This window comes from Toxorhynchites rutilus, chromosome 3 (genome assembly GCF_029784135.1).
Source record: "Toxorhynchites rutilus septentrionalis strain SRP chromosome 3, ASM2978413v1, whole genome shotgun sequence".
Taxonomy (NCBI): Eukaryota; Metazoa; Arthropoda; class Insecta; order Diptera; family Culicidae; genus Toxorhynchites; species Toxorhynchites rutilus.
The window spans coordinates 280,655,893-280,682,333 of record NC_073746.1 but is presented as its reverse complement, the minus strand read 5'-3'; the positions used below and the strand labels follow the sequence as shown (position 1 = coordinate 280,682,333).

General features: G+C 39.1%; 1 protein-coding gene across 1 annotated transcript; it reads right to left on the bottom strand.

The window, feature by feature from the left end:
- Window positions 1-3,605: 3,605 nt before the first annotated feature.
- Window positions 3,606-26,230, bottom strand: LOC129780592 (uncharacterized). The gene is made up of 10 exons (XM_055789020.1): window positions 25,600-26,230; window positions 25,359-25,519; window positions 25,067-25,217; window positions 24,744-25,009; window positions 24,540-24,684; window positions 24,331-24,474; window positions 4,707-4,916; window positions 4,530-4,649; window positions 4,292-4,468; window positions 3,606-4,218 (listed from the first exon to the last, which is right to left on the bottom strand). The coding sequence occupies exons 1-10, from the start codon at window positions 25,661-25,663 to the stop codon at window positions 3,890-3,892; spliced, it is 1,767 nt and encodes a 588-aa protein (XP_055644995.1). The 5' UTR covers window positions 25,664-26,230; the 3' UTR covers window positions 3,606-3,889.
- Window positions 26,231-26,441: the final 211 nt, after the last annotated feature.

Sequence of the window (26,441 nt, the reverse complement as noted above, 5' to 3'; positions counted from 1 at the left end):
TCGGTCCCGGAACTGTAAATCGCAAAATATCCTGGATGGCGACAGGATCCTTGAATCTTGAATCCCGTCACTTTGGTATCGCCGCACTGCAGGAGCTTCGCCGGAAAGGAGAGAACGTACGAAGGATTGGTGGCCGCAGGGCCCTGATGTGTAACAAGATTTTTGTACCCAGATGAGCTCCCACTCCCTGTGTACACATGCGCTCTGGCGAATGAGCACGCCCAGTTTTGCGCTGAATTTTTCGCCGTGCTTGCGCCGTTTTTCTATACTGCGCGCTTGAATCTTGATGGCTCTCTCTGTTGAAATATTTTTCTTCACACAAGCGTATACGCGCTGTTATGCTTTGCTTAGAACGAGCAAAGACAAAGAGGGCGCTAGAATTTGATGTGTATGAGTGTGTGTGTGTATAGAATGAGGCGTGCATCGCACAAGTGAAAAGAGATTTTTAGTATCTGAATTCTGCGCCGTGTACATTTTGCGCTGTCGTGTTTATGAATTTTGTGCACTTCGCATCGAGAGATAATACGTGTTTGCTTGAACGCGCACTGATGAAAATTAAACTCAAGCGCAGCGCTGCGTATGTTTTCCGAAGACTGTCCAATACTATCAGAGCGGCGGCACAACAAACGAGCTGGGTACCGGCTTTATTATGTTGGGCACGATGCAAAGTCGTCTGATTAAGTGGCATGCGATCAGCAACAGAATGTGTGTATTGAGGATGAAAGTCCGGTTCTACAACTACAGGATCATCAATGTGCACTGCCCGCATGAAGGAAGACCCAATGTCGAGGAGAAAGCAAGGACATAAAGCCACATGGAGATCACCTAACTAACGAACGGCAAATCCAATTTGATCACGTTCTCATCGACGGACAGTTGCTCTCAGACATTACCAACGTACGCACCTACCGAGGTGCGGATATCAACTCGGAGTTTGTATGTGCTCAAAACTGTCGACTGTTTATCAGATGCGGAAGACTACACGCAACAACTCGACGTCGCACTTCGCACGGCAGAGGAGCTAGGCGCAACATCTTTTGAATATGGTTGATGCAGAATTCGCACAGCCATCAGGGGATCCGCGACGAATACACTAGTGGAGGAACCGATCGACAGAAACATGTGATACTACACCTACTGGGGAATGCGAGACAACGGTGGTGGAGAAAAACTTGGGCGAACTACAAGAGGACCCGGACGAGGGAGAACTCGACCATGCACAGACGGGAACGGAACGACATGACCATTAGTAGCTGGAAGAGCTGTTCCGTGTCAATGAAACTCGGAAGCTCTACGAGAAGGTAACCCAATCCCGCAGAGTCTATGAGCCGCAAGTGGAATGTGAAAGGATCACGAAGGCTTAATGGTCGACAGGTGGAAGCAGTATTTCGACAAACACCTGAAGGCGATGCAGCAAGCGAATTCGCACATGGAACTGACCTGGGTGAGCCAGCAGCAGATGGCGGGGTACAAGTCCCCGATCTCCATGAGATACAGCTTGACATTGGAAGGTTTCAATACAACGAAGCCATCCGTGAAGACGACCTTCCGGGAGAACTCTATAAACATGGTACAGAAACGCTTGCTAGAGCACTGCATGTCGTCTGTCCCATCTACAAGAAAGACGACAAGTTGGGATGCTGTAACTACAGTGGCATTACGCTCATGAACGTCGCATACAAAATACTATCCCAAATTTTATCTCACCGTCTATGAACTTTAACGAGAGGTTTCGTGAATCATTACCAGGGGGCTTCATGGAAGCACGCTGTACCAAATCTCATCAACCCGACAGATTCTACAAAAATGTCTGGAATATAACGGTTTTACGAAAGCGACAAATATCATCTTGTACTAAGCCTATGTTTTTGATATTGTATTTACTCGGACAGTGTCCTGTTATAAGACCAGTGAATATGCTTAAGTCTTTCTTGTTAACGCTCAGCAATTGTTGAGTAATTTTAATATTCGACGTGATAATTTTTTTTTATTGACTGGTTAAGTTGTACAGCCATCCAGTTGGCCGTCAATTCCCGGTCTTCCCATTTCTTCAGCTCACTCTTCAACACACAATCTGAAATTCCACAGAATGGTTCTGGACTAGTGAAGGGCGACCTTGAGCCGCATTTTGCAAGTTCATCTGCTTGTTCATTTCCCTCTATACCGCGATGGCCAGGAATCCAGTACAGTTGTACCGGACTTATCCGACTTAGTTGCCGTAAAAGGCAAAAGCATTCCCAGACAATTTTTGAACAACACTTGAAGCATTAAGCGCTTTGAGTGCCGCTTGACTGTCTGAGAAGATGCAAATGTTAGCGCAGAGGCTTAAGACGAGGGGAGAGGCTACCATGCTTGCTATTCAACATCGCCCTTGAGGGTGTCATCCGAAGGGTGGGCATCGACATGGATTGGCACAATTTTCACACGGTCCAACTGCAAGGTTTCGTTGACAATTTTGACATCATAGAAAACTAAGACTAAAAGCAGAAGCCAGGCCTATCGGATTGCTGATTAATGTGTCGAAAAACGAAATACATGAGGGCAAGAGGCTCCAAGGAGAACAACGTCATCCTCTCACCACGGGAAATCGTGGAGGGGACGAGCTTGCGATGGTAGACGTGTTCGTGTATTTGGGATCGCTTGTAACCGCCGACAACAACACCAGCAAGGAGATCTGTAGACGCATTCAAAGTGGAAACAATCGACAATCCGGTCAAAAAAGTTTCTTTTCAGCAATCTCTACGGCACTAGAAAAAAAGGAGCACAGCGGGTGTTGAGACACCTGGGACCCTGGCGACAAACGACCCATACCTAGTTACATGGAGACGACTTCTTGATACAGCAACAGCCACTCCGACTCTCGTCTGATAGGTAAGTAAGTATGTTTTCTCTCTTGAAGATGAGATACATTCAAAGTAGAAAAATCAAAACCGCAACCTGTTATCAAAGCCCGCGCAAAGAATCTTCACAAGAAGATATTGATCGAATACATGTGTTTCTTTGTTATGTATCATGAAACTTACATTGAAGCTGACTTAAAACAGATACCAGAATAGGAGTGGTGCACCACAATGGATAATTCAAATTGGATAAATACTTCAAGGTAAAAAAACCAAATAAGCAACGATGTATCTATTTTGGCATATAGTATGTACTCGTGGAAAAAAATCTTCGAGACTACAACCACGATGGAATAATCAAGTCAAGATACCCCCGGAATCGTCAAACTCTCATGCGAAGACGTAGGGCAAAAATGTTTACAAGTTTGGTTTTATTCCGAATGATCAATTCGATTTGGTAACTGATATACTTTGTGGCAATAATTTTGTATTCCTGCTTTAGTTTTGATATGATGTGGAGAAATCATAATCCTACGAAACGGTGTGTCAATTTTGATGTTTTTCTCCTCGCTTGAATATAAACATGTGAGTGGAATACAATCATTATTTAAATCCAAAACAATTTTCAACATTCACTCTTGTTTTTTCTCTAATATATCAGAAGAATAGAAAACCACTGAAACTTTTGAAAAATTTGATTATGAAATGAAATCAAAAATATTTACTAAACTTCAAATTCAATCCTCTATCCAAGCAAATGACAAATTTAAGAGAATTTTCGAATTTATATTCAGATAAGCAGTGTCCAGTTCATAAGAAAAATTTCACATTTGCATAATGAACGCATCGAATAAAGTCCAACTCTGTCGTGCGCTACGCTATGGGCGGATTACAGTGAAAACTAAAGCAAAACCCCGACGCAATATTATAATGTGTGCAAAACACGTCGCCCTTTGGGAAACTCTTATCACAAAATTACTTGACCCAGCAAACTCGGAAAGGCGAAACAAATTTCCAAAACAAAAAAAAAGCTCTTTCCTCTTTACTCCTTAGGTCATCGAACCGTACCGAAGTGCGCTGTCACCCGCGGCCGAGGGAGACATGTCGTCTCCCTCCTGGCTGGCTCCGCTCGAGCCTAGCCGAAACCGTGGCAGTCTGATCGAGTCGCGCAGACTGTCGAGCAGTCGCTGCTGGAACGTCTTGTATTCCATGTCATCGTCCAGCGAGTTGGTGTCGCCAAAATTAAAATCGGCCACCTCCACGATGAACCGCTCCCGGTTCTGGATGTAATAGGCCACACCGAACACCACTATGATGACGGCTAACAAGCAGCAGGCAATCGGCACAACGATCACCGACAGCTGCAGATTCGGCTGATCTGTAAAACGTACAATAATTGGAGTGTTTGGTTTACTGTCTTCAGTCTAGATGTAAATCTCTGCATCACATACTCTCATAGAACTGCAGCCCCACTTGGAAGATATGCTGGGATACGTGGTTCTTAAGAAAGACAACCAACGAACGTTGCTCGTTGGAGAAAAAATAACGAATGAATTCAAATCGGCAGCTTACGTTGCTCGACTCCCAGTCACCGTCGCAGGTTTCATTCAGGGTTACATTGTGTTGCCCTGCCGAAATAATACAAACAATATTCGAAGGCAGTAGTGTAGAATATTTGTGAAACCCTACCTATAGCAACTTTGAAGCAGAATTCGAACGGCGGGGATCCGGAGCACTGGAAAAGCAAATCAGCCACATCACCCTGTTTGACCCACTGCGGTCCGGAAACGTTGAATTTTGTAATTGGATCTGTAACAGAAAGGATTTAGATAAGAGCATAATAACATGTCACCTTAAACCACTCACTCTGCACGATGATTTTCCTCACAAAATGGCCATAGGTTTTGTTCGCGTCCGGGGGAACCATTGAGCTATTACCACACACGAATGGCTGTCGAGAGTCATCGATGTTGAATTTGGGATCCGATTTCTTAGTTATGTGGTTGACCGTAGACCGATCGTGTTCTGTTCCCTGGTCGAACAGATGCTCCGGAATCCGTTCGCCATCGATAATGCCTGCATTGAAAGTTTGAAAAAAAAAGATCAATTTTGTGTGATTAACAGGTGAATGGTTGAATAGTACGTTTACCTGAAAATACTCATAATTACTATAACATAGTTCGACTTGCGCAATTTAAGCTCAACTGTCGAAGGCCTCTTAACCCGTTTTATGGCAAGTGTTCGAAAAATCGAACAGAAACTTCGATAATTTTTCATGGCTTTGGAAAGCAACCATATGGTAAGGTTTTGGCATCAAATGATAGCTTAATTTATTAGCTACCACTTACTATCGATTTCATTCAAATCTGTATCACTTTATTGGGCATAAAAATCAATTTAAAGCAACTATGTGCGAAAAGTACATAACCTAACAAAAAACAAAACCTTACCAAGTATGAAAATATGTAAACTTTTCTAGAATATTACTTCGGTAAAAGATCACACATTGTGATGTAGGAAAAAAAGCATTGGATTGAACCTCATACAGGAACAAAAATGTAGGTTTTGGCCAATGTTTTTGTTTGGCGCTTTTTTGATATATTGTCATTTTCCGGGAAACGGAAGAACGGAAAAAAATAATTCTTGAAGATTGGGGTTTCTGTAACGCCAATAATCAAAATTACACCAATGGCTTTTGTTAAAAAAATATTTTTTGCAGCTTGGTCGTTAATGGGTTAATACATGGTGATAGAAACAGTGTATCAAGCTGTATGTGTAAATCGAAATCATTTAAAATATTTGGAAAATGTGAACCATTGACAATTTCTATACGTATCATGAGGATTATTTGAGAATCAGTTAATCAGTTTTCGTGAAGATTTTACATTTTATTCAGACGCAATTTTCGTATAAGTTTTTTTCTCCATTTGCAAAAAAAAGTGGTTTTCGTGTACATAAAATATACATTCGATATAAAAAAGTTATTTTTTTTATTCATAATTTTCATTTTGAAAGTTTTTTTTATTCCACCTGAAAATCCATTATTGTCATTATCGCTTCCCAAACTCGTGATACGCAGCTCAATGTCGTCAACGCAAATTTACCTTCTCGCTCTAAAAACAAATATGCTCGCTCCGTTTGTGCTGCCGGTCCGTAGGGTAAGTGGAGGTAATTTGGACCCCCTAAACAAATCGCCTAATATTTCCAAAACAACACGATCTAAATGAAAAATGTCACATTAAACACTGAGCTACACTTGTTTTTTCTCAATCAAAAATGTTTTATCATTATATCGTGCTTTAAACTAACAAATATATCATGAAATAAAAGAGATGATTTTTGAACATTTACATTTGATGCGGGGTGATTTGGACTAGCAATTGTTAAACGGTTTTTTCGGTAGTATCGGGTCATTTTTCATTACCGATTTACCGGTAATTTTACAATCAATAACCGGTAATTTATGCCACAAATAATAACTGTATGCTGCTTTTAAATATTACTCGAGAATCAAAATAAGATCTAAAAAACCCGAACTTCAGTTCAAAAATCGCTGCTCGATCTGAAAACGAAACACAAGATGAGCTTCAACGATGAAGAACTGACAATAATAAAGGAATTATTTGATGTCCTCGAACCAATTCTGGACGCTGTTGGACTGCTATATCGGAAGAACTGCACTCTTTATGAAGCAGAAAGCCGTTTCGTATATGCGGATTTGTTCGAGTATATGAATAATCATTCTGTTCGTGGTCGTGACACAATTAATGATGATTTTGGCGTCTTTTATCAAACGTCACGGACTCCATTTATCAAGCAGGCATTTGAAATTGTTCGTGACTTGATGACATTTGACGATGACGGTATTGATTCAATAGCTGGACAACAGGAAGAAAAATCCACTGGACGATGCAGAACCTGCAGAAAAGTCATTAAAAGCCATTTGTTCAAGAAAATGGTTTATGTTAAAAAAAATTTTACCAGTAATGAATTATCATTACCGAATACCCGATTATTGAAATTTTGGCACGGTAATGCAATCCCTAATTTGGACCATCTCTGGGGTGATTTGGTCCAGTGTGTGTTCCATCGAACAAAAACATACTTATGATCATGTAAAGTAATTTGCGATAATATTACAATCAGTAACAGTGTTCTGGGATCGATATCAGGTGTCTTGGTCAGAATTGTGTGGGCTCCGAAATGCGTATTGTCAGTCCTACCCGCTATAACGATCTCGCCATACTCGTTCTTCCCACCATTCATATATACTCCTTTTAAAGCAACCCGACGAGCAAACCACGAGCTCGGTTTGACCTAAGACAAGACGTGACAACTGGCTTCTTACTCTTCTTTCTGCATTTTCGTCGACCAAGTGCTAGATAACAGGAAAGCGAAATGTGAAGGTTGCCAAATGTTATAAAATTTCGGAAGATTATTTTCCAAAGAAAAACATGTGTTCTTCGTATCATGTATTTTCTGAGCTGCACCATTTTTTTGGTGTTAATTCTTCAACCGAATGTCATATATTTCAAACAATAAGTACTTTCCTGTTATTTTGGTATGCAAAAAAATTAAATGTGAAGAGATGAAGAAAACTAGAAAACATAGATTTGATAGTAGGAGTATATGTTGAAATACATGAATTAAATTCATAGTTCATTTTATTTATCAAGAGATTTATGGGCCTTATCATTTACACTTCACGATGAAATCGAATGAACGACGCGCCATTAAATTTCGTTTCACGAGTTAAAGAAAAATATGGGTTTTCAGGTAGAATGAACCCTTTTCAAATAGAAATTATGAATAAAAATTAAATTTTCCGTATCAAATTAGTGTGAATGTGAATGTGAATGGAAAACTTTGCTTTCTTCATTTGGTAAAATAATCTCGTACAAAAATTGTATTTGAAGATAATTTTATATTATAATGATAAGTTTTAGTGAGAATATCGGAAAGTGTATAGAAAATAGGTCAAGTTAGGGTAAGAAAGACGTGCTTCAAGTAAATAAATAACGCCAAGTAAAAATTTTCATTCAGATTTTAGCAATTTAAAAGTGCCTTCGGACTGAGTAGTAAGACTTGTTAAAAACTAATTTCGTATCCAGATGTCGGCACCGTATCGTTGTTATTTGTTATTTGATCCTAATTTTATTGCTAACTGCTTTACTGTTGGAAAATAATTGAATGTTCTTCTCTGCTAGGCCGCTGCTATTATGCTATGCTAGATGGCAAGAGAATCACAAAAAGATGTAGTTGCAATGTTTTCCTCTCTTCAGGAACTGAGCACCGGACGTAACAGAAACGAAAATATACAAAGAATCCATAATAGAAATTTTATAATAGAATAATTTTGAATATATTTGGCAACACTGTGAAAATGTTGGAAATCTCATTTTTGTATATTTATCTTTGTCAATTGTTTTCCTCATCAACCAATCAGAAGCCGAGTTGCAAGTGGTCCGAGTTTGACAGAAGAAGTGGTCCGGAATCGGCCCCCTATTGTCATGTCTCGTCTCAGGGTTTGACAACTCATCTGAGCACATCAAACTAGAGATGGGCAAATCAGCTCATCATGGTGAGCGGCTCAGAGCCGTTCAGCTCATACAAGTGAGCTGCTCATTTGGAACAGCTCTTCAGCTCAGTTGAATTTTGCAGTTGTCCACACAATTGCATATGAAACGTAATCACCATGGGACATTGCATAGTGTGCATTTTTTTAATAGACGGAAAGCAAAAAATAAACGAATTTAATTCGTAATTGTACAAAAACTAAAACTGATATGAATTCTAATAATATAATATACAACAAATACTGAATGCTGAAATCCAACATAGAAGATGCTTAGGATATGCTGAACTTAAACAACAGAAAAACCAGCAGTAGCCAAATAGAATGCCTCCAGGAATATTGGCCGAGACAACGTTTTTTGAAAAAAAAAACCATCGAGATTTTTTTTTGCATCCGAGGATATAAAAATAAATCCACTAATAGGTGCAACGAGAAATAATTATTCGCGATCACAAAGGTAACAAAAGGACCAGTATCAATCATCAACATTTATGCCGGGTGGTTTTCTGAATTGTTTTGATTCAGCACGCGGAAATAAATGTATGTGTTTCCACAGTAATGTTTAAATAACAATGTAATATATTTAATTTATTTACAAGCATATAATAATGTGTATTATTTTGTTTGGCCATATAAGAAAAATTTAATGAAGTAACGAACGATTGAATATCTTCAAAACAAAAACCTTTTTTCCTATCTGGCATCTCTGCTAAAGCTAAAGTACGAAGAGGGATACACGAAAACAAACTGACGTCATGCCATGAAGCGCGGGAGACGAAAAATCCTTTCGCGTCTCGCAATTCACACTCTCTGCAGCTTTTGCGCTCCACAGCTATGCAGCTCAACAGCTCATCAGCTCAACAGCTCATCAGCTCAGCAGCTCAACAGCTCAATAGCTCATCAGCTCAACAGCTCAACAGCTCATCAGCTCAGCAGCTCATCAGCTCAACAGCTCATCAGCTCCAGCTCCGTAATGAGCTGATGAGCTGCGTTTTTTGATTGCGAGCCGATCCGAATCCGCTCACTATGATGAAGCGATTCGAATGAACAGCTCATGAGCGGATGGCACATCTCTACATCAAACGGAAAAGCATGGCTTCTCTCGTTTCCAGCCATAGCAGAGGTCAGATGTGGTTTCCGTGTCCCGGGGCAAAACAGCATACGGCAAGGAGCCCGGGTATTTACAAGAATCAAGACCAGAAATTTGTATTGAGATAATTTCGAATTGTGCATGGATCTTTTCTATGTTGTTCGAGCATTTTCAAACACTTTCGATGCTTGGTCAAAGAAAATCCGTCCTTGATTGCCAGCGTTGCTTTTTCAAGCTCCTCCTTCCAACGTTGTCTGTTCCCTCTTTTTTTGTAAATCCGCGGCATACGGAATAAATTAGACCAAAGAAAAGCTTGTCCATGTCACCCCACACAAAATGCAATTAATTTAATTCATTGTTGTCAAATTTACAGTTTCGCTGCATCAAATTGTTCCTATTATGTAGGCGACCAGAACTTTACTGCACAATACACGAAAAGTTTGTTTAATCAGCGAAAACCTTAAAACCACATTTGATCAACAAGTGTTGTTATTGATACCGAGGTTTTGTTTGGCACATCATAAAGGGTGTGTCACATCAAATTGCATCACGGAAAAAACGCTGTAGAATTATATCTTCAGCTTTCGCTTATAATCAGATAAGAGTGTATAGATCACGTTGGCCATGCTTCACTGTCAATTTTTCGTAAATTTGGAAAAATGTCGTCGAACGAAAAAGAGCGACGTGAAATAATCCTGTGCACTCTTTTCGAGAATCCGGAGTTGTCATATCGGGACATCTGTAAGATGCTGGGAATCGTCCAATCCACGGTCAGCAGAGTACTAAAACGATACTTCGAGAACCTAACCATCGACTGGAAGGTGAAGAACGGCAAAAATGGATGCTCCGTCAGTGAAAAAGATCACAAGCGCGTAGTTAAGCAGTTTAGACGTGATCCGAGAAGTTCGGTCCGGGATATCGCCAATAAGCTGAATTTGTCAAGTTCATTCGTCCAGCGGACCAAGCAGCGGGAGGGCCTGCGTACATACAAGGTTCAGAAGGCTCCTAACCGCGACGAAAGGCAAAACATGGTGGGGAAGACGCGAGCCCGGAAGCTGTACACCGAAATGCTGACGAAGCCGCATTGCCTGGTAATGGACGACGAAACCTACGTCAAAGCGGACTTTCGTCAGCTGCCGGGCCTGTTGTTCTTCTCCGCAGAGGACAAATTCAGCGTTCCGGAGGAGATTCGCAAGCAGAAACTATCCAAGTTTGCCAAAAAGTACATGGTGTGGCAAGCGATCTGCTCTTGCGGAAAGCGGAGCGCCCCCTTCGTGATGACCGGCACGGTAAACGGGCAGGTTTACCTTAAGGAGTGCCTACAGAAGCGCTTACTACCACTATTGAAGCAGCACGAGGGCCCGACCATCTTCTGGCCGGATCTCGCTTCGTGCCACTATTCAAAGGACGTGTTGGAGTGGTACTTCGTGCCAAAGGAAATGAACCCGCCCAACGCGCCGGAGCTTCGCCCAATAGGGAAATATTGGGTGATTATGAAGCAGGCCCTCCGGAAGAACCCAAAAGTTGTCAAATCGGAGGCGGACTGCAAGAGAAAATGGATTTCTGTTCAAAAAAAACTACAACCTGACGTTGTACAGAACCTTATGGACGGGGTAAAGAGGAAGGTGCGAGCCAAGACGGGTCTATGGTACTAGGTGAGGCCGTTTCGTCACTAAGTTGGTTAGGGAAGCGGTATATGAAAACAGTACGGAAGAAAGCAGAAGGGGAATTATTTGCTTGTAGCGTGAAAGAGACAGACTGATCACGAGCGAGCTTCGGCACTAGCGTATTCTGTTTTGTTTACAAATAAAGCACAGTAGACTTCCAAGATGGCTGAAGAGTGGTTTTAGCAAGTTGACCCACCTTAGGATATACTTCTAGGCGCCTTGGTACGAGCATACGGGCTTGGGCTCGAAGTATGAATAAAAAGAAAATGCCAAAAGTTGTTTAATAGTTTTTATTTTACTGTCTAAAATTTTCAAAAGGATCGGTCTACTGGGCGAATTTCTACAGCGTTTTTTTCGTGATGCAATTTGATGTGACACACCCTTTATTGTCTACCTATCCAAGTGATCTGTGAGGTTCGGTGAAAACAAACAAGACATGTCTGAAGAGATGGTGTATTATATTAAATGCGATAAAGAGGAGAAAGACCCGAAAAAAGTTATCGAGTGCACATATTGCCACAAATCCGTTCACTTCAAGTGCAATAACGTTAAAGGGAATGCCGTCCGAAAGCTACGAGAGCAACCCTATTATTGTTCTTTGGAATGCTGTGAATTCTACCAGCGGATAACTGCTAATGTTAATGCAGAATCACAGGTACTCAACGATCTACGGCAAGTTTTGACGGAGGTGCGAGAAATCAGAAGCGAGATGCAGTTGGTCAAGCAAACAATAGGTGAAGTTGAAAAATTCCAGAATTTCCTGTCGGAGAAGTTTGACACTCTGCTATCCGAACAGAAGGCTTTGAAGGTGGATTATAACCTGCTGAAAACCAACGTTCAATCGATATCAATGGATCAAAAATCATTGAGGGAGCGTGTCGTCCACCTAGAAGGAGAACTTGATCGGGTTAATCGAGCTGCGATCGCCAAAAATGCAATCATACTGGGGATTCCATCGAAAAGTGGCGAAAATATAACAGAAATAGTTCGGTCATTCGCTGCTAAACTTGGTTGCCATTTACCAGATGATGCAATTGTGGAAACTCGTCGATTAATAACGAAAAACTCTAATGCAATTGATGGCAAAGCAGCTCCAATTAGAGTATGTTTAAAGGATGATAAGATCAAGGAGGATCTGTTTGCAAAAAAGAAAATTCGTGGGCAGTTGCTCTCTTCTGACATGAATGAATCATTCTCTAACCCTGTAAGGAGAATAGTTTTGAGGGATGAGCTAACTTCGTTTGGAATGAAACTGTTGACCGAAGTCCGCGAACAAAAGGAACTTGCAGAGTGGAAGTTTATTTGGCCTGGTCGTTATGGAGCGGTTCTTGCAAAGCGTACTGAGAATTCGAAAGTTGCAGTTATACGAAACCGAGCTGACCTTGAAATGTTGGAGAAGAATGGATCGAAGAGACAACGGAACTTATCAGGGAATTTGAATAGTCCTTCCTCGCCTGCGGGACCATCTCCAAAACGCTAGTGTTAGGAATGGAATTTCGAATCGCCGTATACAAATTTCATTATTAAATATGTATTGTAATAAGAGCTATATTTGTATTGAAGATTGGATCAAAAATAAACATACTTATAATACAAATTCCTCATTTAGAATACTCCAGTTCAACATACGAGGGATCAATGAGCTGACTAAATTTGACAGCTTGAAAGAAATACTGCATAGATATGAAAATCGTATTGATGTTATCGTGTTGGGTGAAACCTGGCTTAAAGCTGACCGAACGAACCTGTACCAAATCGATGGATATAGAGGATTATTCTCTTGCCGAGACAGCTCTAACGGTGGACTAGCTGTGTTTGTGCACAATGAGCTAGATGTTGATGTGTGTAGAAATGTAACGATAGATGGATTTCATCACATACATTGTCGATTGAAATCACAGGGAAAGGCAACTAATTTGCATGCGGTCTATAGACCTCCTTCTTTTGATGCCAGAAAATTTTTGTATGAAATAGATAATATGGTCTCGGAATCAAACAGCGGCGATAGAAGTATTTTATGAACATCCCAACAAACATCACCTCTAATAACATAGTGTGTGAATATATGCGAATGTTAGAAACATACAATATACGGATAACTAACACGATTGTAACGAGGCCTATCAGTAACAATATATTAGATCGTGTAGCTTGCTCAGACACTTTAACTGAATCTGTTGTAAATGAAACTGTATTCACTGAGCTAAGCGATCATTGCCTGATTTGCACATCATTCAATATGACATGCCATACCTCAATAAAACTTCTGACGAAACGAATCGTTAACCATTCTCGCTTGGATGACCGATTTAGACAAACCATAGCAAATCTTCCACACAATTCATCTGCTAACGAAAAACTAACATATGTAATAAATGGATACAAAGCGAATTTAGAAGAATGCACAAAAACAGTCTCAGCTAAAGCCAAACTCAAAGGTTTCTGCCCCTGGATGTCGCTTGATTTATGGATGTTGATCAAAGTGAAGGATAATGCTCTTAAACGTAAACGTAGAAATCCGGACGACGTACATGCATCAGAGATACTAACACACGTTTCGAAGATGCTACAAGAAAGGAAAGTGAAAGCGAAGCGCGAATATTACGAACGGATATTGAGTGGTAATAATCAGAAAATGGTATGGAATCTCATTAACGACGTGACACGAAATAAGGACAATCACAATAAATTGATCACGTTACGTGACAGCACGCAAATAATAACGGATCCGAGTTACATTTGTACTAAGTTCAATGAATTCTTCTGCGATGTTGGACCTAGCCTTGCTTCCACGATCAATACTAATAGGAATATTAATAGATTTGAAACCATGCAACCACTACAGTCTTCGATGTTTCTAAGACCTACCTCTCTTAATGAGGTAATCGTTATAATCAACCAATTGGATTCTAAGAAAGCATCTGGACCAGACTCTATGCCAGTGTCATTCATCAAAAAACATCATGAGTTTTTCTCGTCACTGCTGGTAGACGTATTTAATGAAATTATCTATACTGGCCAATTCCCGGGCTGCCTTAAAATTGCTCGTGTAGTGCCCATCTATAAGTCAGGTGATCCGAAGAACATGAATAATTACAGACCTATATCCACATTATCTATAATGGATAAAATACTAGAAAAACTTATTGTGTTCAGGATTGTGGAATTCATCATTCATAATCGTATATTATACAACCACCAATATGGGTTTAGGCAAGGTTCTAGTACGTTGATTGCGTGTAATGAACTAGTTGAAGAGATTTATGAGGCTTTAGATAATAAAAAACATGTTGGAGCCTTATTCATCGATTTAAAAAAGGCTTTCGATACGGTGGATCATCAGCTACTTATTAAGAAGATGGGAGCATATGGTATGAGAGGGAATGTCGGGAATTTATTGGAAAGCTATCTTACAAACCGTTGTCAATTTGTAACATTTGGAGATTGCTGTAGCACGTTACGACACATCTCAACTGGAGTACCGCAAGGAAGCAATTTGGGCCCTATATTATTTTTGCTCTTCATTAACGACCTAGCAAAACTAAAGCTTCATTGCGACTCTTTGCTGATGACACCGCTGTCTTTTATCCCGGTACAGATACTGGAACTATCCGTAATCATATCAAAGAAGACCTGAAAACATTGTTGGAGTTCTTCAACGAAAATGTATTGTCCCTAAATCTAATGAAAACGAAGTACATGATGATACACAGTTCTAGGAGAAGTATTCCTGATCATACTCCGATCACGATTCATGGCCATGATTTGGAAGAAGTTTCTCAGTACGAGTTCTTAGGACTAACCTTAGATTACACTATGCGATGGACTGCACATATCAATTCTTTGAAAAGGAAAGTTGGCTCCTTGTGCGGTTTGTTACGGAAAATTTCACCGTTTATGCCACAATTATGCCTAAAAAACATGTATTTTGGATTAGTTCATTCCCGACTGCAGTATCTCGTGGCAAACTGGGGTTCTGCTAGCAAATCAAATCTGCGAGAGTTGCAAGTTCTACAAAACCGATGCTTAAAAGTTGTTCTGCGGAAACCGTTCTTGTATCCCACCGCTAACTTGTACTCAAACATAAATGATTCACTGCTTCCAATAAAAGCACTTCATGAATTGCAAATCTTGGAACAAATGCAAAAAATCATCAGTGACCCTTCATTACATCATAATACAGTTTTACGAAGAGGTAATTTGACACGAGTAACCAGACAAGCCGGAAATTTTGCTGTAATGAGATCAAACACGGAACTAGGGAAGAAAAGGTTTACCTATCTAGGAACCAAGCTGTACAACAACCTTACGGAACAGATAAAAAGTATTCGCCGTATTAAAACTTTCAAAGCCGTCGTTCGTACCAAACTGAAACAGAACGTTCTGAGATATATTTGACGCTCCTGGTCTTGTGAACTTCAATGGTTGTATTTTAAGGCATTCGACATCGTTTTCTCGATGTGAAATGCTTTTGTTCTACTCGAGTAATTCTTCCCGTGAACAACAATCTGTGATGTAGTATCCTGACGCAGCGATCAAGCGGGAAACTTAACGGTCCCTGGAGCAGCATCCCGACACCAAGCGGAAAATAGATTTTGTAAGGTATATGTCTGGCCGAAGCCAGTGATACTGCGCGCCTAATGTAGCCTAAACAGTTCTAGAACTCCCTCGATCATGCCTCGTCCACGCAATGTACATCATCCGTCAAAAACTTCAGTTCTGCCGGAGCACTTTTTCACGCGGACAACGAACACGATTGAAGACTTCCATCCTTGACCATGCCTCTTCTGTGCCGCTGTCACCGCCCAACCTGCAACTAGGTCATCTGCTGATGCATCTTCGTGATACAATCCCGTCCTCTATACGCCATGGACATCTGTCGGTTGTACTGCTTCCTGGCGCGAAGGCCAAGCGGAACTCCCATTTTTGCCAGGAAACACCTCAACTGCAATCACTTCCTGCTTATGAAAACCGCACATCCGTAGCTGTCAACCGATACGCCAAGTCATCCTCCCTCATTATCATCTTTTTGACCGACCATAGTCTCATAGTTTGTCATTTTAAACATAAATATTGGAAACAGTTGAATTTGTGTTATGAAGTAGTTTTTGAATTAACTATAAAATAGGATAGTGTGCTTCCTTTAAAGAGATTTGTTCTCACTGGAAGCGTATAATTTGTTGTAATCTAAATAAAGTGCTATTGAAATATTAAAAAAAAAACTTATATTTTATGACAACCAAAGTGCTTGCTTTGTTCATGCTACCGTTTCTCTCCACCTGGCAAATTTTACCAAAGTTTTTTTTTCGTTAGGTACATACGGTTCAAAAATGAAGGGAGATGACATTATAAAAAATCCAAGTTGAGCCATACTTTTCGAGATGAAGGGGTGGTCCAAGTCACCCCAACTTACCCTACTAAGAAACAGCGGGTTCTGATAATATAAATATATACCGTTCTGAATCATATTTCAGACAACATCATATTTCGGACACTTTGTTCTTATATCTTGAAATGCTTAATGCACTGATGATATAACTATAAAATTAATATCACAATTGCTTCTTTAGAGTAATCACTTGGTTTCACTATCATTTCACATTAGAACTACATTTGAATTATAACATAATCGGCAGAAATCTTACAACACTACTCATTATCGTTTGTGTTTGACGTTTCCTTAGCGTGAGCACGTAGAATTTACCCGTTCATAAATATATAAATTTCTCCCGTGTTTTATCAGTTCTCATCATCGTTGACAGTTTACTGTGATTGCTTGATAAGTGTTTCGCAGTTGACTATAAAATATAATCAAGTGTAATGTAATTTTCCTCCAAAAAATTACAAAATAAAGTGTCCGAAATTTGAATTCAATCTGTCCGAAATTTGATTTAGTGTCCGAAGTTTGATTCTTATTCGCTTCATTTGAAAATCATTTTATTCGATGATTTTTTTATGTTTTCAATCAAACAGGTACCAAAGTAGAAAGCCTAAAAGTATATTGAACTAATTTATTGAAAATATCAACCAAATAATACCTGTGCCTAAAGTTTAGATCTGTTTTCTGCATCAGATGCCTTAAGCGTCCGAAATATGATTCAGAACGGTATGTGACTGAAAAAAATCGCAAAGCAAATAATCGTAACAGAAATAAAAATGCATAACTAGAAATGCCTACTAGAAATATTCTCACGCGGAAAAAATGTCATGTATATAAATTCAACACGGAAAAAATGATTATAAATTATATCGCATTATATTTTAATTACAAATTTATTGTTTTGTAATGAAATTTATTCTGAAAAAACAGGAAGTGGGTTATATCTATGGTATAACCGCAAGGGTGACGTAGGACTATCGTTGATTTAGAGATCATTTGTATGAAGTTGAATCTGAATGAATGAATATTTGGAGAACTTCGAAAACGAGAGCGTTACGTTGGAGGCACAAGGTTTTATGCATCCAATATTGGATACGGAAATATCCTACTGATGGGGAAGAATAATCTTCAGAAGCTATCCTGTTGATTGCGATTGATTGAAAAATCACAAAACCTAATGTATTTGGTCACAGTGTTACATGGATAGAAAACATTAAAATAAACTCTTTCATATGAATGTAATTTTAAATTCCCAGAGGAACTGGCAGATTATTTTCAGTAACGATTAGATATTTCCACATTTTCCTCGATACTGGAAGCCCACCAGTGGTTAATGCTAACTCGATAACCATCTGTTAATAGCACTTGATTGAAACATATTTGGTCACAGTGTTACATGGATAGAAAACATTCAAATAAACTCTTTCACATGAATGTATTTTTAAATTCCTAGAGGAACTGGCAGATTATTTTCCGGATCTTTCTCGATCCAAACGGAAAGAATTCCGTGCGTGTATGTGTGTGTGTGTGTAGCGGCTGCTTCGAGATCTTCCCGGGGAACCGTTTGTAGCATCACTCTCCTCCTGATGGATTCCCTTCTGGCCTAAGGTGCACAAACAGGCTCTTGGTGACACCGTTCATCCGCGCTTTCATGATAAATGAAGAGCTTCACCACAACAGCGACAACATGCTCCAATCGCTGTTCAATTAGAACTGAGTGGATTTCCGAGCGGCGCTCGCTTATATACCGATTGGTGATTTCAATAGCCTATTTTGAAAGCAAATTTAGAACTATTGAAACAAGTTTTTGGATCAGAAAGTAACAAGTATAGAACGCGTAGACATTTTATCTTTCGAATGAAGTGTTTATCATACCATTTCGTTCAGTTGTTTAGGAGCTATTAACACTCAAAATCTCGGTCTCCGGCGTAACGCTTTCGTTTTCGAAACTTTGATTTTACACCCCGGTATAGAAATGAAAGACGTAGTCCTACGTCAAAAAAAATTATTAACCGCCGAGATTACCAGATCCATCCGCCAACCCGCCGTCTGAAGCAGCGGTCTCTCATAAACAAACATGTGTTCCAGTGATTATCCGGTTAGTTTAAAACCTAGGATACGATTCTTTAGTAAGCTTAAGCAAGCATCGAACGCCATACGTTTGCTTGGTACATTACGTTCACCCGGTTAACTTCTGTTTTAAAATATATCATTCATTGCAATTCAAAACTATAGTACCACGATCAGAAGAAATTTCCAAAATTATTGGTATTTTGGTTTGGACATTTAGCAATTTTTGGAAATGCTAGGTTAACCCTCCTTTACTCGCGCGCAAAGTAACTAACTCGTATGCGCGCGCATGGTATCACAGACCGTGCGTGTCTCTGTAATAGTGCTATTGTGTACTTTTTAGGCATTATTGGTGTTCATTCAAAGAAAGGATATAATTGAATGAAAAAAAAACTACAGGAAATATTTTTTCTTTACTTCATTCAGTTTTCATCGTCATTATATGCACCATCCTCAGCGCAAGTATAGGAGAGTTAATAAAAACATTGTACTTTTTTCTGTATGGCATTCATGCCCATGATGGTTTTCCACATCAAAATATTTTTAGCCTACTTGTGACAAAGCGCCTTTTTTCCCTCGTGTTATTTCTGTTGCTTTTGCGCTTGATCACGAACGTCACTCCACGGTGAAAACGAAATGATTTGTATGGAAGGTTATATGCACTTCACTTCGTTTTCACCATGAAGTGACGTTCGTGATCAGGCCCCTTATTTCCTTCGTGATTTTGTCCGGGAATCGAACTACTTTATGGTGTCGGACGTTATTTGCCGGTGATTTCTGTATGAATGAATGATGATAAATTAAAAAATAAGAAGCATCTTGATGTTTCGGTATGTTGTACGTGATTAATGAATACACAGATATGACACAAGTCAAATTTGTTAATTTTCCAACTAGGGGTTGTTCAAATATTAAGTAACAAAAGTTTCCAACTATTATTTATCCACGTAAAAAATGTTCCACGGTGTTTTTGCAAAGTGTTATTCCCATTTAGTTTGCATTATTAACCATAATCAGGATTGACAACTCTAATTTTTTTAAAAATCAGGAAAAATTGAATTAAAAATCAGGAAGAAATCAGGATAGCTAACATTGGGTTGTCCGGAAAGTTCGTCCGATTTTTGAGAAAACAAAAGCACGATTTTGAGAACCCAGAACATATTTGTTTTCTCGTATGTTTATTACAGAGTTGTAGTGTTCTATACATGTGAGTTTACAGTCCAGGACGACGCCTGGATCTCTAACTATTTTACATTTTTCTACATTTTGTTTTCCAAGTATATATATTCGATATATTTGGTTTATGCTGGCCATACAGTTGAAGTTTTTGTTATTGAAAGATTTTTTTCCCATACTTTGGAATGAATTTTTACTCACCAAATGAACAAAGCATACCAACAATGGGTAGAACTACAACTTTCAGGAAGGGCACCAAATCAGAAAACAGGTCACGTTTTTATGAAATAAAGTTAACGTTAATAACTATTTTCACTGTGGACGAACTCTCATGATTTGCATACCAATTGAATCGGAATTCTCTAAGATTTGTTTGATATACTATACATTACAGTTCTCTAATCTCTAAACGGTTTAAATTCATGAAAACTAGAAGAACTTCCTTTTTTTCCCATACATTTGTTCTGCCGATTTGTGTGCTGATCCTACCCGTATTTCGAATGCTCGAACTCGAACATTTCTTAACAGATCGGAAAGATGTTTGCATCAATTGATAGGAAATATTTCTACGCTTCTATCACAATTAATAAATTGAATAACTGTAAAATGTCAAGCGTTATCTAAACGCCCTAACTGCCAAGTTTTGATTGGCCCGATTTACGTTTTCCCCAACACAGACTTCAAAATCGAGGTACCTGTGGAAATTCGCTTTGCAAATATACATGCAAGTTGGGGGTATTTTTGTTCCCACCGAGCTGTGTTTCCCTAACACGGACTTCAAAATTAATGTGCCTGGGGGAATCCGCTTTACAAATACATGCAAGTCGGGGGTATTTTTGGTGTTAAGTATATTTGTTCTCGCTTGTCGTTGTGCAGACCGGAATGTGTTTCCCTAAAACATACTTTTAAACTGAGAAGCATGGGAAAATCGTCATTTCAGATACTAGAGGTAAATGAACTTTCGCGGTTCGAGAACTACGTTAACTTGAAATGTGTAATAATTTCAGAGAAAAATGTAAAATACAATCATTTGACAAAATTTTTCGTTCACATATTTTGGTAGTCCTAGGCATTATATCAAACGTAAAAGAAAGTGCATCAAATATATTTGTAACGAAGAACATAATCTATTACAAAAAATTTCGATGCATTCTAAAATAATATTCGAAATGGTAAACAAGTGGATTGCATAATTTAATTGCGTAGTTCTACGTCGAAAATATGCGGTCGTGTCCTAGATACAACCCCTTACAGTTTTTTTGTTTTTTTTTTAATTTTGATATTATTTTATTCGATAATAGATTCACCATTAAAGTTGATTCTACTTCGAATCTGGCGAGCAATTGTTGTATAACATCTTATTATATTGACTTCGAATTCAGAGAGCTTCTCTTAAGTAGTGTTACACTCTGAAACATATTCTTTCAATAATAACTTTGCGGCTATTCGTACATAGACATCATACAAGGTAATGTTGTTCCCCAAACTCAATCTCATCATTATTTTTAAAAATCGTCAGATATTCTGGTTTCATGAAATGTTCTAGCCCTATTCTGAACAGCCTAGAAACATTTGTATAGGATATAGCTGTGAAACATCTAAATTAGTAGATTTCAATAACATTTTGAAAGTGAAAAACTTCAAAGTTAGTAATTTTTAATGTGTTATTACTAATGTTATCCAAAAAAATCATATTGAATGTGATTGTTTCTATCAATTAAATTTAAGCTTTCTAACCGCTCTACAATTAAGATAGATAGAAGTTGGGTGTTTTGACACCCAACTTCTATCTATCTTAATTTCGCTGCAATATCGATATGAACAATTCCTGGTGAAAATTCAAGCAAAATCTTCAAAACTCAGTATATAATAGAGTCACATATAATCGAGTCTGTATATAATCGAAAAAAATATTTATCATGGAATAAAATTTTGTTCATTGTGCTAAATATTTTGATTTTCTTGGGTCCTCTAACTAGGAGTCGGAGTCGGAGTTGGTAATTTTTTCCCGACTCCGACTCCGGCTTCTAAAACGATGAAATTCGTTCCGACTCCGACACCGCCTGCTTAGCCCTGTCAATAAGCGAAGTACGTAGAAAAACTATTCCACGTACTTTGGTCAATAAGTTCGAATACCAAAGTAGAGATGGACAAATCAGCCCATCATGATGAGCGGCTCAGAGCCGTTCAGCTCAAACAAGAGAGCCGCTCATTTGGAACAGCTATTCAGCTCAGTTGAATTTTGCGGTTGTCCACACAATTGCATAACTACCATGGGACATTTTATAGTGTGCATTTTCATAATGGACGGAAAGCAGAAAAATAAACGAATTTAATATATAATTGTACACAAACAAAAACTAATATGAATTCTAATAATATGATATAAAACAAAAATTGAATGCTGCAATCCAACATAGAAGATGCTTAGGATATGCTGAACTTAAACAACAGAAAAACCAGCAGTAGCCAAATAAAATGCCTTCAGAAATATTGGCCGACACAACGTCTTTTGATAAAACTTCCGAGATATTTTTTGCATCCAAGTATATAAAAATAAATCCACTAATAGGCGCAACGAGAAATAATTCTTCGCGATTGTTACGGACGGAAATGTCAAATCAGGGCCGGTGGTAAAATTTGTTTACGATCTAGGGATAATAAAAGAAATATGTGTTTCCCTATCTCGAGCAACGGCGAGAATAGGAGAAACTGAATTATGAAACACATGTTTTCCCCGTATCTCGTATAGGAGCGAGAAAGGGAGAAAACAACTAGAAAATAGGTACTTAGAATGACGCAGGCAAAAAGAGATTGCCGGATAAGCAGGTAGAACACATGGCAGGAATAACTGAAATGACGCAGGCAAAAAGAGTTTGGCACCAAGGCAAAAGAGAAGTAATGAATACCCTTGCGCACCAACAGGCAGTTATTATTGTGATAAGATGTTCAGGTAGCTTATCGCTATGTGTGGTGAGGGTAGAATTAAGAACTGGGGAGATAGTTTTAGTATAAAAACTGTAGAAATCACAGAAATAAATTACTCTCGATTCGTCCACGGAAGAAGCGTTTTCTTTGTGAGTAGAATCCGAACCAGCTAGTCAAATTACTAGCATCTAGGGAATGTCAAAATTCATTCATTCAGACATTCCCTAGATTAACAGCGATGACAAAAGTAACAAAAAGACCATTATAAATAATTAGCATTTATACCGGGTTGTTTCTGATGTGTTTTGATTCACCACGCGGAAATAAGTTTATGTGTTTCAACAGTCATGTTTAAATAACAACATAATATAGTAATTTCATTTACAAGCATATAATAATGTTTATTATTTTGTTTGGTAACGAACGATTGAATATCTTCAAAACAAAAACCTTTTTCCTATCTGGCATCTCTGCTAAAGCTAAAGAAGAAGAGGGACACACGAAAACAAACTGACGTCATATCATAAAACGCGGGAGACGAAAAATTTCGCGTCTCAAAATTCACACTCTCTGCAGCTTTTGCGCTCCACAGCTATGCAGCTCAGCAGCTCATCCGCTCAGCTGCTCATCAGCTCAACAGCTCAGTAACTCATCAGCTCAACAGCTCATTAGCTCCGTAATGAGCTGATGAGCTGCGTTGTTTTGATTGCGAACCGATCCGAATCCGCTCACTATAATGAAGCGATTCGAATGAACAGCTCATGAGCGGATGGCACATCTCTATACCAAAGTACGTAGAAGGTAAACGAAATGTGTTACACACACACAAAGAAGTTAATATTAAAAAATTCTCAATTTGTTCAAAGCTCTGAAGTTTTTTAAATATTTCTTGATTTTAAAAGTTCTGAAAGTCATGAAAAATGACAAAACCGCAAGTCGAGCCGAAGATAAACACGATAGTGTTTATTCATTTTCATTTTTAAATTTATTCTTAGGCAATGGAGACGCGCATAAGGAACCGAGGTGACACAATCCCAGTAGAAAGTCGACCCGCCGTCGGAAGCGGCGCCCTCTCGTAAGCGAACCGGTTTTCCACCGTTGGCCCGGTTAGTTTGAAACATAGTATCCTTCAGTTAGGTCGGACGGCATACGTTTGACCGGTTTATTTTTGCTTTCAAATATGAATGGAATCGTTTATGAGTTACATTTTCCTCATTAAAAATTTCATTACGAAAAAATAAATTCACAATAGAAAAAAATTGCTTCAGTGGCGTTAACCCATAAGCACCGAAACTTCATATAGGAACCTACAGAAGTTATTGTCATTCTTCTCAGACGATATACAATCAACTTTACGAGTGAATTTTGCAGTTGCTTCCAAAATGTGTGACCTGAAAGCCCGGAAAGGACTAAGGGCTAAACTTTTCTAGCGTTTAAGAGAAAGAGAAAGCGACATGCGATTCGACTTGTGCTCAAATCAAGAATCAATTCGATCAATTTTGTAGACAAACGAAATTGTCAATCAATTCTTGTTCAAAGTAACAGAGTCGCAGCAAATGTTGCAAATTTCGGCCGGAACAGGAATCGGTCATCATTCTACTTACTTCTAGTGTCGGTCATGTTCAACAAAATCGGACTGACGCTTGCAAGAACATCACCCAAATCACGCCTTTTGCGTCCGGTTGTGGTTATTGGGTTAGGTGCTGGCGTTGTTTGAGGCAGGACAGTTATATTGTTGGGAGGTGGTGCTACACAACAAAAAAAAACAATATTTGAGTGATCGATTACTTGTACAATATTGATACTTGCATACCTTGCGTAGTACTGGTAGTGGTGCTTGTTGTGATAGAAGAAGTAGAGGTAGTAGTGGCCGGTGTCGTCGATGTAGTAGTGGTAGTAGTAGTAGTAGTAGTAGTGGTTGTTGTAGTCGTTGTAGTTGTAGTTGTTGGATCCGGAAGCTAAGAAAATAAGTCACACACTTGAGGTACAGTTGGAGGATTCATCGAGATATACTTACCTTGTCGAACGATGCAACCACCAGCGCTTCGATAGTGTATTCCTCGTTTTCTCTCGTGAAGTTGTCCAGCTTGGTGAACTCATCAGATGTTCCCAAATATTGACAATTGACAAACCAATACGTCCGGACGTAGGTTGCCTTGGCGAGCACCCGCTCATCGCTACCCGTTAGTGTAATCGTTTGGTTTAGTATCGTGGCGCTTGATACGTAATCTGTCTCCACAACAGAATTGTTCTGTGACAACTGTAGCCGTCCGTTAAGGAGACCTAGAAAAGATGGAAATCTATATAATGCCGGCATCAAAATTGCTGCCCGTAACTTACTGGTTAGATTGAACGCAACGGATTTTCTGGCTATCTCAACATATAATAAGTAGTAGTAGCGTCGCACAACTACCGTAGCAACGTAACTTCCAGCTTTGAGATCATTCCCGTACGTTACAGTCCAGTTGAAGGTGGGTTGTTTGCTTTCACCCTAAAAGATTAATGTTGCACATTAAATTTTAATCTGATTGAAGCGTTTCTCTGTTTCTCATAAGAGTATTAAAATTCAAATTTTCGTCATCATTTAAAAAAAAAGAACAGTTTCACTAGCAAACGGATATCACTCACTTACCATTTGTTTGTGCGGTGGATTCATATTGTCTGACCATTCCACTTCATAAAGGTCTTCCTTTGGTTTTCCGTCTATCAATATTGTGGCTTCAAATTCCACCGTTCCTCCCAAGACGACTGAACCGGAAGTTTTCAAATCGATAGCATACTCGCTTGCAGAAGCTGTTTATGGATATAAAAGTGAAACAAAGTTATTCCCAACACATATTGCCGATAAGAAATATGAAATCCAGTTGACTCACCCATTCGGTTTGCTATTGTCACAAACAGCAAATTCATCAACAGCCACAAACTCGCAGCTGACATGTTTCCCCACTTTTCTGTCTACGTAAGATTATAGATGTACTGCACAATTTATTAGAAAATCGACACAATCGGTCTCGCGAAGATATTTTCAATCACTATCGATGAATGACATGCACTTATTCCGGTCCTAATCCACTGATAAGCTTGTTTCCGAACCAAGCGACAGTCGGTCATTCAGGCTATGCTTATCTGTCCATTGGAACTATATCTTTCGGCGAACAGTTTCCCGGCACATACCCGAAATGCAATCCTCTTCACGAAATTGTATCGATAATCTTCGACATGATCTATTATTACCATCGGCTCAAAGACTATTCAAAGACCAAATTATGTATTCAGTATGTTTCTGTACAATTTATATTCATTTTCTATGTCACCACCGCGATTTCGTGTTTGGCAGCAGTTCCAATAATTAATGTAGTTCTGAACACACCGAACAATGTTGAAAAATGATGAAGCAAAGTGCAGATTTTCCCGTTTTCCTCCTTATTCGATCAAGAAACGCAATATATACATACGAAAGTCTCAGATATGGGGAACTGCGTGAACTGCAGAGGAGCACAGCACAAACAACACTGACATATGCACTACACCAGTGAACATACATCGGGGTGGAGTGTTAGGCAAAGTATATTTGTATTGGTAAACAAAAACTTGTGTCGTAATTAAATATATTGGAAAACATAATTGGCGATCTAACGCAAAACTTAAGGTGGCCGTACACTGTTTGCCCGGAGGTCAAACGTGTCAAACGTTACGTGTTGATATTTTTTGACAG